Source organism: Marmota flaviventris, chromosome 10 (genome assembly GCF_047511675.1).
Source record: "Marmota flaviventris isolate mMarFla1 chromosome 10, mMarFla1.hap1, whole genome shotgun sequence".
NCBI lineage: Eukaryota > Metazoa > Chordata > Mammalia > Rodentia > Sciuridae > Marmota > Marmota flaviventris.
Window position 1 is genome coordinate 98,801,562 of NC_092507.1, and position 15,310 is coordinate 98,816,871.

Genomic DNA, 15,310 nt, shown 5'->3' on the forward strand with positions numbered 1-15,310 from the left:
TGCTATCCTTCCTCCATTGCATGTTTTTTGGCCCCTTTATCAAATATAAGAAAGTTGTAATTTTGTGGATTGGTTTCTGTGTCCTCTATTCTGTACCATTGGTTCACCTGCCTGTTTTGGTACCAGTACCATGCTGTTTTTGTTACTATTGCTCTGTAGTACAGTTTGAACTCTGGTATCGCTACACCTCCAGATTCACACTTCCTGCTTAGAATTGCTTTTGCTATTCTGGGTCTTTTGTTTTTCCATATGAATTTCATGATTGCTTTATCTATTTCTACAAGAAATGCCATTGGGATCTTGATTGGCATCGCATTAAACCTGTAGAGAACTTTGGGTAATATCGCCATTTTGATGATGTTAGTTCTGCCTATCCATGAACAGGGTACATTTTTCCATCTTCTAAGATCTTCTTCTATCTCTCTCTTTAGGGTTCTGTAGTTTTCATTATATAAATCTTTCACTTCTTTTGTTAGGTTGATTCGCAAGTATCTTATTTTCTTTGAGGAAGAATGAGAAGTAGTTTAGGATGTACATGGTTTAAATGTTCTGTGGACTCAAGGAAAATATAAGAGAGCAAATACAGGCAGGGAAAGATCATTTCAACAAGGAGTTAAACAAACATATATAGAAAGAAAAAGATCACCTAGACAGGGAGATAGAGGTTCAAAAAAAAAAAAAACCAGAAATCCTTGAAATAAAATAAAAGAAACAATAAACAAAATTAAAATCTCAAATGAAAGTATCACCAAGAGAGTAGACCATTTGGAAGATAGGACATTAGACAATGAAGACAAAATATATAATCTTGAAAAGAACCTAGACCACACAGTGATAATAGAAATCATGAGAAGAACATTCAAGAAATATGAGATAGTATAAAAATACCAAATTTAAAATTTGGGATAGAGTTCCAAACCAAAGGAATGAACAATCTATTTAATAAAATAATATCAGAAAACTTTCCAGACATGAAGAATGAATTAGAAATCCAAATTCAAGAAGCCTATAGGATGCCAAATGCACAAAATCACAACAGCTCCACACCAAGGAACATTATAATGAAAATTTCAAACAAACCGAAAAAGGAGACAATTTTAAAAGCCATAAGAGAAAGGAATCAGATTACATATTGGGGAAAACCAAATAGAATAATGGCAGATTTTTCAATACAGACCCTGAATGCTAGAAGATCCTGAAACAACAAATATCAAGCTCTGAAAGAAAATGGGTGCCAACCAAGAATCTTGTATCCAGAAAAATTAAGCTTTAGTTTTGAAGATGAAATAAAAACCTTCCATGATAAACAAAAGTTAAAAGAATTTATAGCTAGAAAACCAGCACTACAAAACATCCACATAATGAAGGTTGAAATATTCTATATATGTCAGTTAGGCCTAAGTTATAGATTGCATTATTGAGTTCTCTAGATTGTTTATTCAACTTTTGTTTGGAAGATCTATTCAATGATGATAGAGGTGTTTTAAAGTCACCCAAGAATATTGTGTTGTAATCAATTTTACTCTTGACCTTGAGAAGAATTTGTTTGATGAACATAGCTATACCATTGTTTGGGGCATATATATTTATGATAGTTATGTCTCGTTGGTGTATGGTTCCCTTGAGAAGTATGTAATGTCCATCTTTTGATTAACTTTGGCTTGAAGTCTACTTTATTTGATATGAGGATGGAAACCCCTGCTTGCTTCTGCAGTCCATGTGAGTGATATGATTTTTTCCCAACATTTCACGTTCAGTCTGTGTATGTCTTTTCCTATTAGGTGAGTCTCCTGGAGGCAGCATATTGTTGGGGTCTTCTTTTTTAATCTAATCTGCTAGCGTATGTCTTTTGATTGGTGAATGTATGCCATTAACATTCAGGGTTACTATTGAAACATGTTTGTATTCGCAGCCATCTTCGTTTATTTTGTTATTTAACTTGACTTGATTTTCTTCTTTGATTAGATTTTTTCCTTTAGGGCACTACATTCCTCTGCAGATTTTTATTGTTGTTCCTTGTTTTCAATCATGGAATGGTTTTCCAAGAATGTTTTGTAGTGCTGGTTTTCTAGCTATAAATTCTAGACCTCCATATGAATAAACAAAATTTCCCAGTTCCCAGTGCCTAGGTATTCCAGTAGAAATAAACAAGCTCTTGCTAAATTGCCCAGCCTGGCATCAAATTTGTGATCCTCTTTCCTGAGACTCCTGAATAGCTAGAATTATATGAGTATGCCACCATGCTGGCTAAGAAAATGAAATTTTATAGAATGTTTTGTAAATAGATCAGATTTATTATTTTTCTACACATCACTCTTTTGTTTTAAGTATTTAAAATCTGGAAAAGTCTTACACTTATTATTCTGTTTAAATTTAAAAAGACAAATTTTAAGAATTAAGCAAGTGATGTAAACTTTTAAAAGTATAAAATCATGAGGATGAAACACAAAGGGATGAAGTGTTCTAAAGGTTCATGCTGTTGGCTTCATATGACAGGATTAATAATGTCTGACCTGGCTGCCTGTGCAGAAGGTGGGGGTCTTCAATTTGTGCTTAAAGCTCCCATAAGCACCACTTCTCCACCTGCAAAAGAGATAAAAACAGTACCTCAGAAGTTAGGTATCTAGACTTCACAGACCCCCAGAGAATTGAGTCTGCTATTTGGCAGGTTTATGTCTTTGCCCACTTCTACCCTCCAAACACTCCAACAGAAACTGGTGAAAGTTTCACTGGTTTGCTGGTGAAAGTCAAGCCGATGGCTAACATTTTAGCAGGATTAACACAGTCTCAATCCCACACCTTTTTTTAGATAGTTGTGCTCAGTTTTCCAGTCTGTTCTTAAATTTCTTACCCTTCCAAGTAGCCTCAGCCTCCTGAGTAGGTGGGATCACTGACATGAACCCCTGTGCACAGCAGCTGTCTCAAAATTTTTGCCTGAGCTAGACCTTAAGTAACTGCTTTATCTTTATTTAACTTCTTCATCCAGCACTCTGAAAATATGAGGAAGAAATAGTACCTCCTAGGCAGCCTAATGCCTTTGTAGCTCTGGAAATCTCAGGGCAGTGACTTCTCCTACACATTTTCCTTTATAGCCCAGGATTCTTGCATTAGAAACCAAAACTCATGCCTCCACACCATACCATCCAATATAGTATTTTTTGAAGTCTTCTTGTTTTTACATCCTAAAATCATAATTAGTAACCACGGAAGAAAACCATCTTTGATACTAATCTGTGTAAAAGAGAGTTTCTAGGAAAATCTACCAAAACTAGAAAGAGTCAATAGAAGCTTCAGGGTCACAAAACTTCACTGCCACACAGGATGGGGTGTGGGAAATGTGGCCATCTTTGCTCTTGCAGTTCATGCTGTGTATGTGGCATTACTTAAGAAGCAGACCCAAGCAAGGGTCCTGGGTGGCTTTTGTGAAATCACGAGATTGAGGTGACAAAAATAAAAACAAAACTATTTTTCTTTCTTTCTTTCTTTCTTTCTTTCTTTCTTTCTTTCTTTCTTTCTTTCTTTCTTTCTTTCTTTCTTTCTTTCTTTCCCTTCTCATTTTTTTAACAGAAATTGAACCCAGGGACACTTTACCACTGAACCACATCCTCAACCCTTTTTAATATTTTAATTAGAAATAGAGTCTTGCTGAGTTGCTTAGGGACTCACTAAATTGCTGAGGCTGGGTTTGGACTGACTTCTAAAATTCTTGCCTCAGCCTCAGGAACTGGGATTATAGGTGTGGGTCAACTCAGATGGTGAGGAAAACAAAATTTCTAAACAAAATCCCTCTCCACATGGGAGAATAAAACTAAAGCTAAAGTCAGAAAGAAAAATGTTAATAAATGTTCAAAAACACTTACTAAAAAAGTCACATATGATGACACCCTCTTTCTGTTCTTAAAGGTGAAAAATAAAAGAACACAACTAAAAAACTTTAGATATAATCTGAATTGGGGGATTCATTTTTTTAAGTCAGTAACTGTTGGCAAGACTCTGGATGTTTATTGATGAAGATTAGAGAAGAGATTACATCAATTTTTTCTACCTGAAAACTAATTACCCACACATCCAAACCACTCACACTAATCTAATCACCCATACTAATCCAGTTATCTATACTAACACTGATTGAAAGAATCCTGAAATGCAATCAAGGAAGAAGTGGGTGTGGTCTTCAGAAACTCAATAAAAGTGAACTCCAGGAGACCAGCCCATTCTTGTCCAGAGTAGAGTTTGAAACTTACCTGGCTGAATGACATCAAAATTGACCCCCTCCACACCTTGAGTGCATGATCCTGAAGTGTAATTCATATTTTCACTTCTGAAGCAAGAACTGCTGAAACCATAGAGTCATTCTTAAGGTAAGTATACAATTGCCACATGAGCTCTAGCTACTACTTTCCCCCAAAAAAAATCAAATGTAATTTTGTAGTTTATACATATTTTTTTGTACTAGGAACTGATCAGAGGAATGGGACCACTGAGCTCAGAAATTTAGCAAACAATGTTTTCAAAAATAAAAAGTGCTGAGGGCATAGTTTAATGGTAAAATGCCTCTGTGCAGTGCTGAAAAAAACATCATGTACAGCTATAACAATGAAAAGTTTTTAAAAGGATTCTCAACAAGTTACTTCCATTGAAATATCTAAGGAGTTTAGTCTTCTGAATATTGTATCATACACACATTGTTTCTAAGTCTATGTATATCAATGATTGTAAAATGTTTACTGATTGAACCCATGAGCATTCTACCTCTGAGCTACATTTCCTGCCCTAGTTATGTTATTTTGACAAGGGTTTCCTTGGCTGACCTTGAATTTGGAATCCTTATGCCTAAACCTCCCTAAATAATGTGGATAGTTTATAACCAGGTTGTTAGCTACTATTTTGTAAAACTAACCATTTACTCAAACATTTCATTAACAGTCTTTTCTAAATAATAACCCATTATTACTAATATTCAGTTAATTACTACTAACTTATTTAGATATAAACATTTGAAGTGGATGAAATGTTTCTTTAAAAACATGTTGAAGCAGCCAGGGGCAGTTACTCATGCTTGTATTCCCAGTAACTGAGGAAGGAGGATCCCAACATTGAGGCCAGCCTCAGCAACTTAGTGAGATTCAGTCTCAAAAAAAAAGTAAAAGTGTGTGCTTGATTGTGGCTCAGTGGTTAAGCAGTCTGTGTCCCTGGGTTCAATCTCTAGTACTTAAAAATAATGTGATATGGCCAAAGAGTTTGGTATATCTGGTATACTGACTGATTTGATTTTCAATGTAGAAATATGAGACAGAGAGAGAGAAAAAGAGAGAGACAGAGAGAGAGAGAATATCCAGCACTAAGAGGTGTTTGTAATGTATTCAGGATATAGAAACAAAGTCAATTGGATCAACAATGAACTTGACCTTTTGCCCTTAAGGTAGTAATCTATCCTGCAGAAATCTAATCAGGGTGGGGCTTTAAGGATCACAGCTAATATGAAAGCTTCTCAAAGAAAAATTATGTTCTCTTTACAGGCATTCGGAGTTGGCTAGAGTGTGGAAGCCTCATTAGGTTGGTTACTCCTGTCATCCAGAGATCTCAGAAGACACAGAAACCCTGAGCCAGCTGAATGAATATTTGTGCAAGTGCTACCAAGACAGAGTAAACAGTCTTCAGGTGAGTACTGAGGTCTGAGTAAATGAACTCATACTTTCTCTCTTAATTTTTTAACTCAGTTTTCAGAAGGCTTCCCAAAATAGATGCTGAAGTCTATTTAATAAAAATCATGTATTTATTTTTCATTCACACATTGTTTTAAAATATAGAAGTTAATGTATTTTATTTTACATTCCCTGTGTATCCAAATTATAAATTTATAGAGGAAAAAAAATCCTTGATGTTCTGTAGCTTTATTTGGGAATGGGATCTGAGCTTCACTAGAAAGCCCTGAAGAATGTGCAACATGCTATTTTCAGCAACTTCAGGTTTTAGCTTTGGTCTATAAAGTGCCCAATGGCAAGCCAGAATCTACTGATGGCTATGGAAGGATGACATTGGTGAATCAACGAGGTGCCAGAAATGAGAGGGTTTTCAGTATTTATTCCAATTTAGAAATGGGAAGTTTGATGACCTCCAGTCATTCATTTTTTTGTTTTGTATTTAGTTGTAGCCGGACACAATAACTTTATTTTATTTATTTTTATGGGGTACTGAGGATCAAACCAAGCACCTGCCACATGCTATGCAAGTGCTCTACCACTGAGCCCCAACCCCAGGCCCTCCAGTCATTCATTCAAAAGCAAACTATATTGGAAAACACTAGCTGCCATTTAAACTTGGAGTTCTTGTATCTCCAAAGGTGGATTACCTCGTGAATAGTGAGTTTGAAATGACTGTGGAGTGCATTGCTCTTACACACTTCTTTTCCAATGTTAATTTTATACATCTCTTTTTGAGTATAAAAACTCAAAATATATTGTGTACTATTGCTATTTTTAACAATTGCCACTTACAAAATAGTTGGGGGTTTAAGACAAATAATGTTTTTTCTTTCCAAACATTTCAGAATAAGTTGTGACCATAAACACAGAGTATGGAATTATTTCTGCATTTACTTTGCAACTTTGTTGGGTATTTGCCACTTTTATCCCAGTTACTGTCTCTGTTCTATGATTAATTTTGTTTTTATTTTCATTTATCTAACCACATTGATGATGAAGTATTACATTATAAAAGACAAGATTGGTAAGAAAATAGTAGCTTCCAGATCTGCCATATGTTGATATTCTTTTAGGTAACAGATGCTCTGAAGAGACTATAGAAGAGGCAGTACTTTCATTGAGACTACAATATAAGAAATAGAAAGCCAGATAAAGCTGTAAGTATTGGAATTCTTCTGAAACCTTCCCATTTGAAAGGAGAGATAGTATGATTTTCTAGAAAAGTTTTGTTTATGACTGCCAGGGTCTTGAAGCATCTGTTCATCAGTCACAGATTGAAGGTCCACCTTCCACCCATAGACCATGATTGAGGCATTTTGCATTTTTGGGGTTTTCACTGGGTGTTCATTGGATTATGTTGTATTGCTTCCCACTCCTTAGCTTCACCTTTACTGATACCTATTTGGGCTGCCATTAGAAGTGCCTCACTTAGGGCACAAGAGAATGGAATACATTTCCCTTTAAGCCAGTTCTCTTCATTGTGTCTTTTTACTTGGTCTTCAGGGCCTTTGTGTTATCTGAAGCTTTTGGAGTGAGTAGACTGCATTTGTGTTATTGTGTTCTATTTCAAGTAGGCTCTTCCAAGATTTTGGAAGCAGCCTGGCTGGAGAGGTAGAGATTTCAAATATTGCACATGCAGCATATAAAAAGCAAGCATAAATTTCATTTTAGATGTAAATATTCTTCCATTTACATTGTAAACTTTAAACTACTCAAGCAACATATTCAAGTGAGGTTTGGTTATTTTCATTAACCACTAAAGAAAGAGAGTAACCTTCTTTCTCTTTCTGTTTAGAAATACAATATCACACATACTACAGAACTTCTAGGAATAATTTATCTGCTGAGTTGTGAGATTGGAGGAGTTTGAGTTCCTGTTGAGACTTTTTCAACAACTGAGACTTTTTCAGTGGCCCAGAGAGAAATCTCAAAATGGCATCATACCACAGCCAAGGCTGCTGGTCAGACAAAAACATTCTGAGGTTACTGGAAAATATAGAGAATAATATCCAATGCAATGATAATGAAACATTCAAGACAACCCTTTCAAATATGGACTGGGAAAAAATAGCTTTTAATCATTTCTCTGCAGAAATGTGCAAAGGCAAATGGTTAGAGATTTCTCGTAAATTGAGGAAGTTACGTACATTGAAAGAATTAGTTCTGGAAGCCAAAGAATGTGTTAAAATTCCCACAAAATGCAAAAAAATATGACAAACATCCAGACTTCCCCAAAAAACCCCTGACTGCTTACATCCGCTTCTACAAGGAGAATTGGGCTGAGTATTCCCAAGAGCTCCCTGAGCTGAACAACAAGGAGTTGACCAAGATCCTGACTGAGAAATACAAGCAGCTTCCAGAAGAAATAAAGCAGAAATATATTGAGGATTTTCAGAAGGAGAAACGGGAATTTGAAGCAAACCTGGCTTGTTTTAAAGAAAATCACCCTGATCTAGCTCAGGTCTCCAAAACATCTGATGTCTATAAGAGATGCCAAACCAAAGCCAGAAAGAAGTTACAAGGAAATGTAAAAAATGTGAGATCTCTAACAGAAACTGATGGATTTTCTAAGAAGGTGAAATTTCATGGAGAGCCCAAGAAGCCTCCCATGAATAGATACCACAAATTTCATCAAGATTCATGGTCTAGTAGGGAGCTGCAACATTTGCGCCTGAGGGAGCGCATGGTAGAGATTGGGAGGCGCTGGCAGCATGTCCCACAGAGCATGAAGGAACAATATGAAAGACAGGCTGAGGAGTTGCAGAAACAGTACAGGGTGGACCTGGACCTCTGGCTCATGAGTTTGTCACCAAAGGAGTATGCCACCTACAAAGAGACTAGCTATGGGAAGCGTAAAAACATAACCAATGCAGGAGGCCCAAGCCCCAAGTTCAAACGAATAGACCAACAGTCCCCATCAGCTGAAAGTCTTCAAGAAGGCCTTGAAAAGAAGGAGGGACTGAAGTCTCCAGGGAGGGACTCACTGGACACTACTCAGATGGCAATCAACTAACAATGATCATCCCTCACAAGGATCAGCAAAGAACAAGTAGAAAGAGGATGAAGGAAGTGACTCCATAGACTCTAGGAGTGGAGATGAAACTGGATGTGGTGGGTCTGAAGGCAGTGGCTCTAGCTCATCTCCCTGGGGCAATCCTTAGACTAAGACTTCATCTTTGTTCATACTCTATGCTGTTATGTTGAGGGAACTATCAACACAAAAGAGTTCAGGTTGGAAAGAAGGGAATGTGGATCACTAGTATCTATGGCAGTTTTGTAAACTGGGAAAGGAAAACCAATCTAGAACAATATAATATATATATATATATATATATATATATATATATATATATATATAGCTAGTGGAAAAAATTATATATACATATATATATATATATATATATATATATATATAAAATATATAAATACATATAATATATATTATATATAAATATATAATAAATATATAATATATATATATATATATATATATATATATATATATATATATAATTTTTTTTCCACTAGCAATATCTGAGTGTACCTCTTCCTCACATCCTTGCCAACATGAATGTGTTCTCTGATATAAGGAGACTGATTTATAGTGTGGTTGGGAGGAAGAGCATGGGAGGATTAGACAAACTCTAGATAAGGCAAAGGAGAGGTAGGGGAAGGGAGGGGTCATGGGGGTACAGAAAATGGTGGAATGAGATGGTCAGCATTACTTTAATACATGTATGAGGACACAAATAGTGTGAATATACATTGTATATGACCAGAGACAAGAAAAATTGTGCTCTATATATGTTATATGAATTGCAATGTATTCTGATATCATTTATAAAAAATTAGAATAAAAGAAAAAAGATTGTAAGATTACAGAATGAGATAATTGTGCTATGGAATGCACACAAAAACACACTGAGTATTCTTGAAGTAAGTTTTGCTTTCACTTTTAGGCTTCCAGTAATGATAGGCAGCTGGTGAAGGTGATTCCCCCACTCACTGTCTTGACAGGGTCACAGTGAGAAAAAGTGTTGGCAAAGCCGCTCTCCCACTGTCTTGACAGGGACACAGTGAGGATGAATGCTGGCAAAGCCACGCTGGTTGATGGGAAACCAAAACCATGAGACCCTTTTTTATGTAATTGGGACTTTTCATTTTCATGCTTATGTTTCTGACAGGAGGCATGAGTATGTTAAATGCCAAACAAATTAAATTTCAGATGGCTAGAACATAACAGGTAGTTCATGCCTTGGAGGCTGTTCTACTACCCCTCAGCATATCAAGGACAAAGTAGAAGGCTGTTCTTCTATCTCAGTACATTGTGGATAAACCTGATAATGGACAACAATCATCCTTTGAAAGGTCATGAGAATTTTAGGCACCACATTGCTTATATCAACTAGAACCCAAGCCCATATTTCCGGCCTCTTAGAAAACCTAATCAGTATGCTTATTTCACAAAGTTCACCACATGCAGTTTCATTTTTGATTAAGGAAAGTTATATTATACACTTAGGAAAGTTAAAACATATAAAGATATATCTTTCTCTTTTTATAAACCCTTTCTTACTTTACATAGGGATATATGATGAGCATAGTTAATATTGGTGGAAAGTGGATTGATTTTTAGAACTTACTTTCTATTGAGAAAGATTATAAAGATATGAGAACTAGTGCACCTTGACTGAGAAACAAAGGAACTCTTTGAGAAAGTAGCTCAACCAGTTTTATGAGAATAAATTTAGGAATTAATTAAAACACCTTTATAAGACACAGTTTTAGAATAATGTTAGAAATATTATTTTATTTAGATTCTTAAGTTTAGAAATTCTTAAGTTTTTAGTTGTATAGGTTTCTGATATGTTTTAAGAATGATTCATAAACTTTAGTATATTTTAAATATAAGATTTAAAGGGACTTTTCTTAGATGGGAATTTTAGATTAGAAATAAAGTACAGGTTTACTTTAGGTTAATGATTGGTTAAGAGACTTAGAGTCTGGTTGCGTAGTTTGGCATTAGTTAATAAGAAAATAGCATATCTTGGGAAAAATAGTAAATCTTGGGAAAATCTGAAAAATGTAAATTGGTGACGTATTTTATTAATGATTCTGTACTTTTAATAATTATATAACTGAAGGACATATCCTGGAAAAATGTAAATTAATGTTACATTTTTTGTACCCCCAATCATGGTTAAGGAAATGTCATGTCTTGGCAAAGTTTTAAATTATATAATCAATGACGTATTCTGAATCTATAATGATGAGAAAAATTGTAATAAAAGATGACCCAGAGAAAGCTGCATTAGCTCTCTCTCTGGAGATTGCTCGAACGGAACGACTCCTGTCTCATCTTTCCGCCGACGCCACTCATCCTTCAGGACTCCCTGGACCCCGCTAGGGCAGGACCCCGGCAAATAGATATCATTATTATTACAATGAAAAAGTATTGATACAGAAAAAGTTGACCTTAAAAATCAAACTGGTTACAATTAGAATTAGCATAAATAGATTAAATTTACAGTGAAGAAATACATATTTTCATATCAGACCAAAAAATAATAAATGGCAAGTTACTGCATGGAAGAGACACTAAGAAATTCTGATAAGTAAAATACAAAAACAAAATGAAACAAAAAGCAAACAAACAACAAAAAAACTTGTATATGGTTTTCTCCCAGCTAGAACATTATGTGATAAAGTGTAGTTGATCATGGAATACAGCTGGTAGGGAGGCTGAGTCAGGAGGATGCAAATTTTGAAGTAAACATGAGCAATTGATTGAAACTCTGGCTTGAAATTTAATAAAAAAGATCTGAGAGTATAGATCAGTAGAGTGTGTGTCTAGCATGCATGAAGCTCTGGGTGAAATCTCCAGTATCATTAAAAAAATGTTGGTTTTAAAAGGATACTCTACATTTAAAAATAGTCATTAAGCTGTTCCAATTCTAAATATATGGACACTTGACAAATAATCTCAAAATTAAAAGCAGAGAACTCATAGAAATACAGATATGTGACAAATTCCCATTGTGTTAGGAAAAAAATGTTTACTTATGGGTAAGTCAAGCACATACACAAACACACACACAAAGTTCAATAGAGACAAAAAAGTCTAGGTATAAAACCACAATTGACACAACTGTACCACTCCTTGGTATATATCCAAAAGATTTAAAATCAGCATAGTATAATGACACAGACACATCAAGTTCACAACAGCAAAATTCACAATAATCAAGCTATGGAGCCAACTACGATGTCCACCAACAGTAGAATGGAAAAAAAAGAAATGTATATATACACAATGAAGTTTTATTTGTTAACGAACAAAAATGAAAATATAGTATTTGTAAGAAAGTGGATAAAACTTGAGACCATTATGTCAGGAAATTTAAGTCAAACTCAAAAGATCAGGGACATATGTTCTCATATGAAAAATGCTCTTTTGTTTGTTGTTGTTGTTTTGTTTTTGTTTTTGTATCTGGCTCATCCAGTAAGCCTCATGCACAGCCCTTTTCATTATCTTTTTAAAAAAATTTTGAGACAGGGTCTCTCTAAATTGCATATGGTATTCCTATATTGGTGCAGCCAGCTTGAACTTGCAATCCTTGTACCTCAGCCTCCTCTGTAGCCATTGGGATTGCATAGGGCACAGCACCATGCCCAGCTGAATTACTCATTTAATAAGATTATGTTGACCAGCCAGCACTGAATCCAATAGTTACTGAATTTATTCTGAAATATATGTTGAGCATTTTCTAGGGCCTAAATTATACCCTAATATAGCATATACACTGTCACAATGAAAGCGTTTATTAAACCATGAATAAAAAAGATATTTTAATCCAATAAAGTGTGTTCTTAACTGGGAACAGAATGGCACACACAATAATAGGAGCTACTCTGAAGCCTGAAGCTCGAGGATGCCAGTTTAAGGACAGTCTCAGCAATTTGGGGAAAGTCTGTCTTAAAATAAAATAAAAAGTGTGAGAATGAAACTCAGTAACAGAGTTAAAGGACACTCACAGAGTCCAAAGTCCAAAAACAATGACAAACACCAGAATATCACCAAAAGATTTATTATCATTATCATGAAGCAAACTGGCAATGCTGTCTCTGAGCGGAGAGCAGCAGCATGTGGCACACACAGAGCAGCTTTATAGCCCTCAAGAGGAATTTCATCAGCTACTTAGTAATTATATCATAAACTGGGGTGGGGTTGATCTTTTAGCAGACTGTTTTGAGAAGGGCAGAATTGCTACTTATGCAGTAGAGGGGAGAAACAAAGAATGTCCATGCTCTTCTGCCCTTTTAAATGCTTTCTTCACTCAAATTACTCAATACAGTTTCACTCTATAGGTTCTTAATCAAGAAAATGAGAATCCTTAATGCTAGGCACTGCAATAGACATAATCAATTCACAGCAAACAATTCTAGATTAATTACTTCACAGCAAAAAATTCTAGATTAATTCTAAGCACTGTAAAACACACTTAATCATGATAGGCAAATGACAGACATTTCCTCTGCATTTTAAGTTCAAAAATATTAAGCCTTAGGGTTTATGTACAGGAGATGCACACCCTCAGACTGCGGGGACCAGAACCAGAACTAAGGCAGGCTTTTCCTGGAGTGGAGTGGATGACTTGTTGAGGAGGGGGTCATAGCAAGGAGATGAAGCTCTCACCAAGGTCCTGATGAGGTGGTAGAGTTTGAGAGTGGTGAGGATCATGCAGAGACTCAGGAAATGATGACAATGTCAGGTCCTCATCAGGCTCTCCAGCTCGAGTGCATCCTTGTTTCAGCTGGTTAAATCCCTGTTCACTTACTCTATTATTTATCCTAAATTTTAGGGTTTTTTGAACCCCCCCCCCCTTCAGTCCTTATAAGCTACTACTTGATTTGTCAGTAATATCATTTACCTTGGGGTCAGAAACTTCTGGTCTGGTGGTCTCCACCTTGATCTTCTCTTCTTTTCATCTTATCAAGTGATGGCAGCCTGCCAGGGGCTTTACTCTCTTTATCAGGGTGAGGGGAAATAACTCTTTTGTGGCCATACTGGAGCATTCTGTGGGTGTGCCTGGTGAAACTGCAGATTTCAAACTGGAGTTTTTAAAATGGATTTGTTTAGGCTCATGCCTAAGGCCATCCTAACACAGGCACATGTTCTTATGGAAAGTTAATCAGCTTTGCCTCAGAATTGAAACTTTGGAGCCTATGGATAAAACGGCTCTGAAACTCAAATGATGAATCTGATGCCAATATTGATCTGATGCCAATATAGAGTCCCCTAGGTTTAATCCCAGGTATGCTCCCCCCACAAATAAGAATATATTTAAGACAATATGATTAATGTCATTATACATATGGAGTTCTTAAAATCATTCTTTTTGAAATCAGATAAAAGAACAATAATAAAGATATTCATTAGTACTACTTCCATTCATTGGAGTAAACCTACAACTTGGGAGATTGAGGCAGGGAGATCACATAAGAGACCAGCATCAGCAATTTAGGGTTACACTCAGCATTTTAGTAAGAACTTCCCTTTAAAAAAAAAAGCGGGCTGGAGTTGATGGTGTAGTAAAGTGCCTCTGACCAAAAATAAATAAATAAAATACTGTCAGGACTTCCTATCTGGCATTGTATAAAAAAAGAGGGAAAAAATTATTGGAAAAGAGAAAATTACAATATTGGTAAGAAGGACATAAAATTGTTGATGTATTACTTACCTGTAGGGAATAATTATGAGGAAAGAAAAAACATATACTAACAAATCATTAGACAAAAAAGAAAACAGGTAAGAAAATGTATTGAAGACTAATTATACACTTAATCATAAATAAAAGTACACTCACAGAGTACACACAAAGTCCAAAGACCTGACCCACACTGAAATCTCATGTAGAGATTTATTGTCAGAAGAATGAGGCAAACAGACAAGGTTATGCCTCCCAGGAGAGCAGCAGCGCATGGGCACACACAGAGCAGCTTTATAGCCCACAAGAGGAATTTCATAAGCTGTTTAGGAGTTGCATCATAAGCTGGGGTGGGTTTGACTGTTTAGGAGGCAAATGTTCTGATGGGAAGGTAAGCACTATTGCCTCAGAAGCCAAACCGTGGAGCCTCCAGATAAAATGGCTACCAACCTAAAATGACGAATCTGATGCTAAAATGTTGATTGGATGCAATAATAACTAGAAGGAATTTGAAGATTTCTAAGACACAGAAATAATTGTATTTGACAAGACTGAAATTCTGCTGTCATCTATAACAAATTAGAATTTAAAAAAAAAGAAATTCTGACTGCCATGATTTGCTCCTCATACATTGTGTATGTGTAAAATAACAGTACTCTACCCACAAATTTATACAAATATTACAATAATTAAAAACATATTTGTAAAAGAAAAAAATTTTGAGATTTACTGATAAGAACAGATACTACACTTGATCTCAGCCAAAAGGCCGAGAAGCGATGAAATTTTGAGATTTACAAAACTTAAAATGTACTGGTAGCTCATTCCACTTGCGTTTTTGTCTACCTTTCTTATTTAATGGCTTTTTCTGTTACTTGAAGACCTTCTCACCTTTCA

General features: G+C 35.6%; 1 protein-coding gene and 1 pseudogene across 1 annotated transcript; one reads left to right on the forward strand and one right to left on the reverse strand.

Moving 5' to 3' along the window:
• The first annotated feature begins 7,631 nt into the window (after nucleotides 1–7,631).
• On the forward strand, nucleotides 7,632–8,718 carry LOC114105336 (upstream-binding factor 1-like protein 1). The gene is given in 2 exon segments (XM_027951769.2): nucleotides 7,632–7,904; nucleotides 7,906–8,718. Coding segments are annotated over 2 exon segments (1,080 nt in total). The 5' UTR covers nucleotides 7,632–7,637.
• A 6,305-nt stretch (nucleotides 8,719–15,023) lies between these two features.
• Nucleotides 15,024–15,194, reverse strand: LOC114082254 (U2 spliceosomal RNA; annotated as a pseudogene).
• Nucleotides 15,195–15,310: the final 116 nt, after the last annotated feature.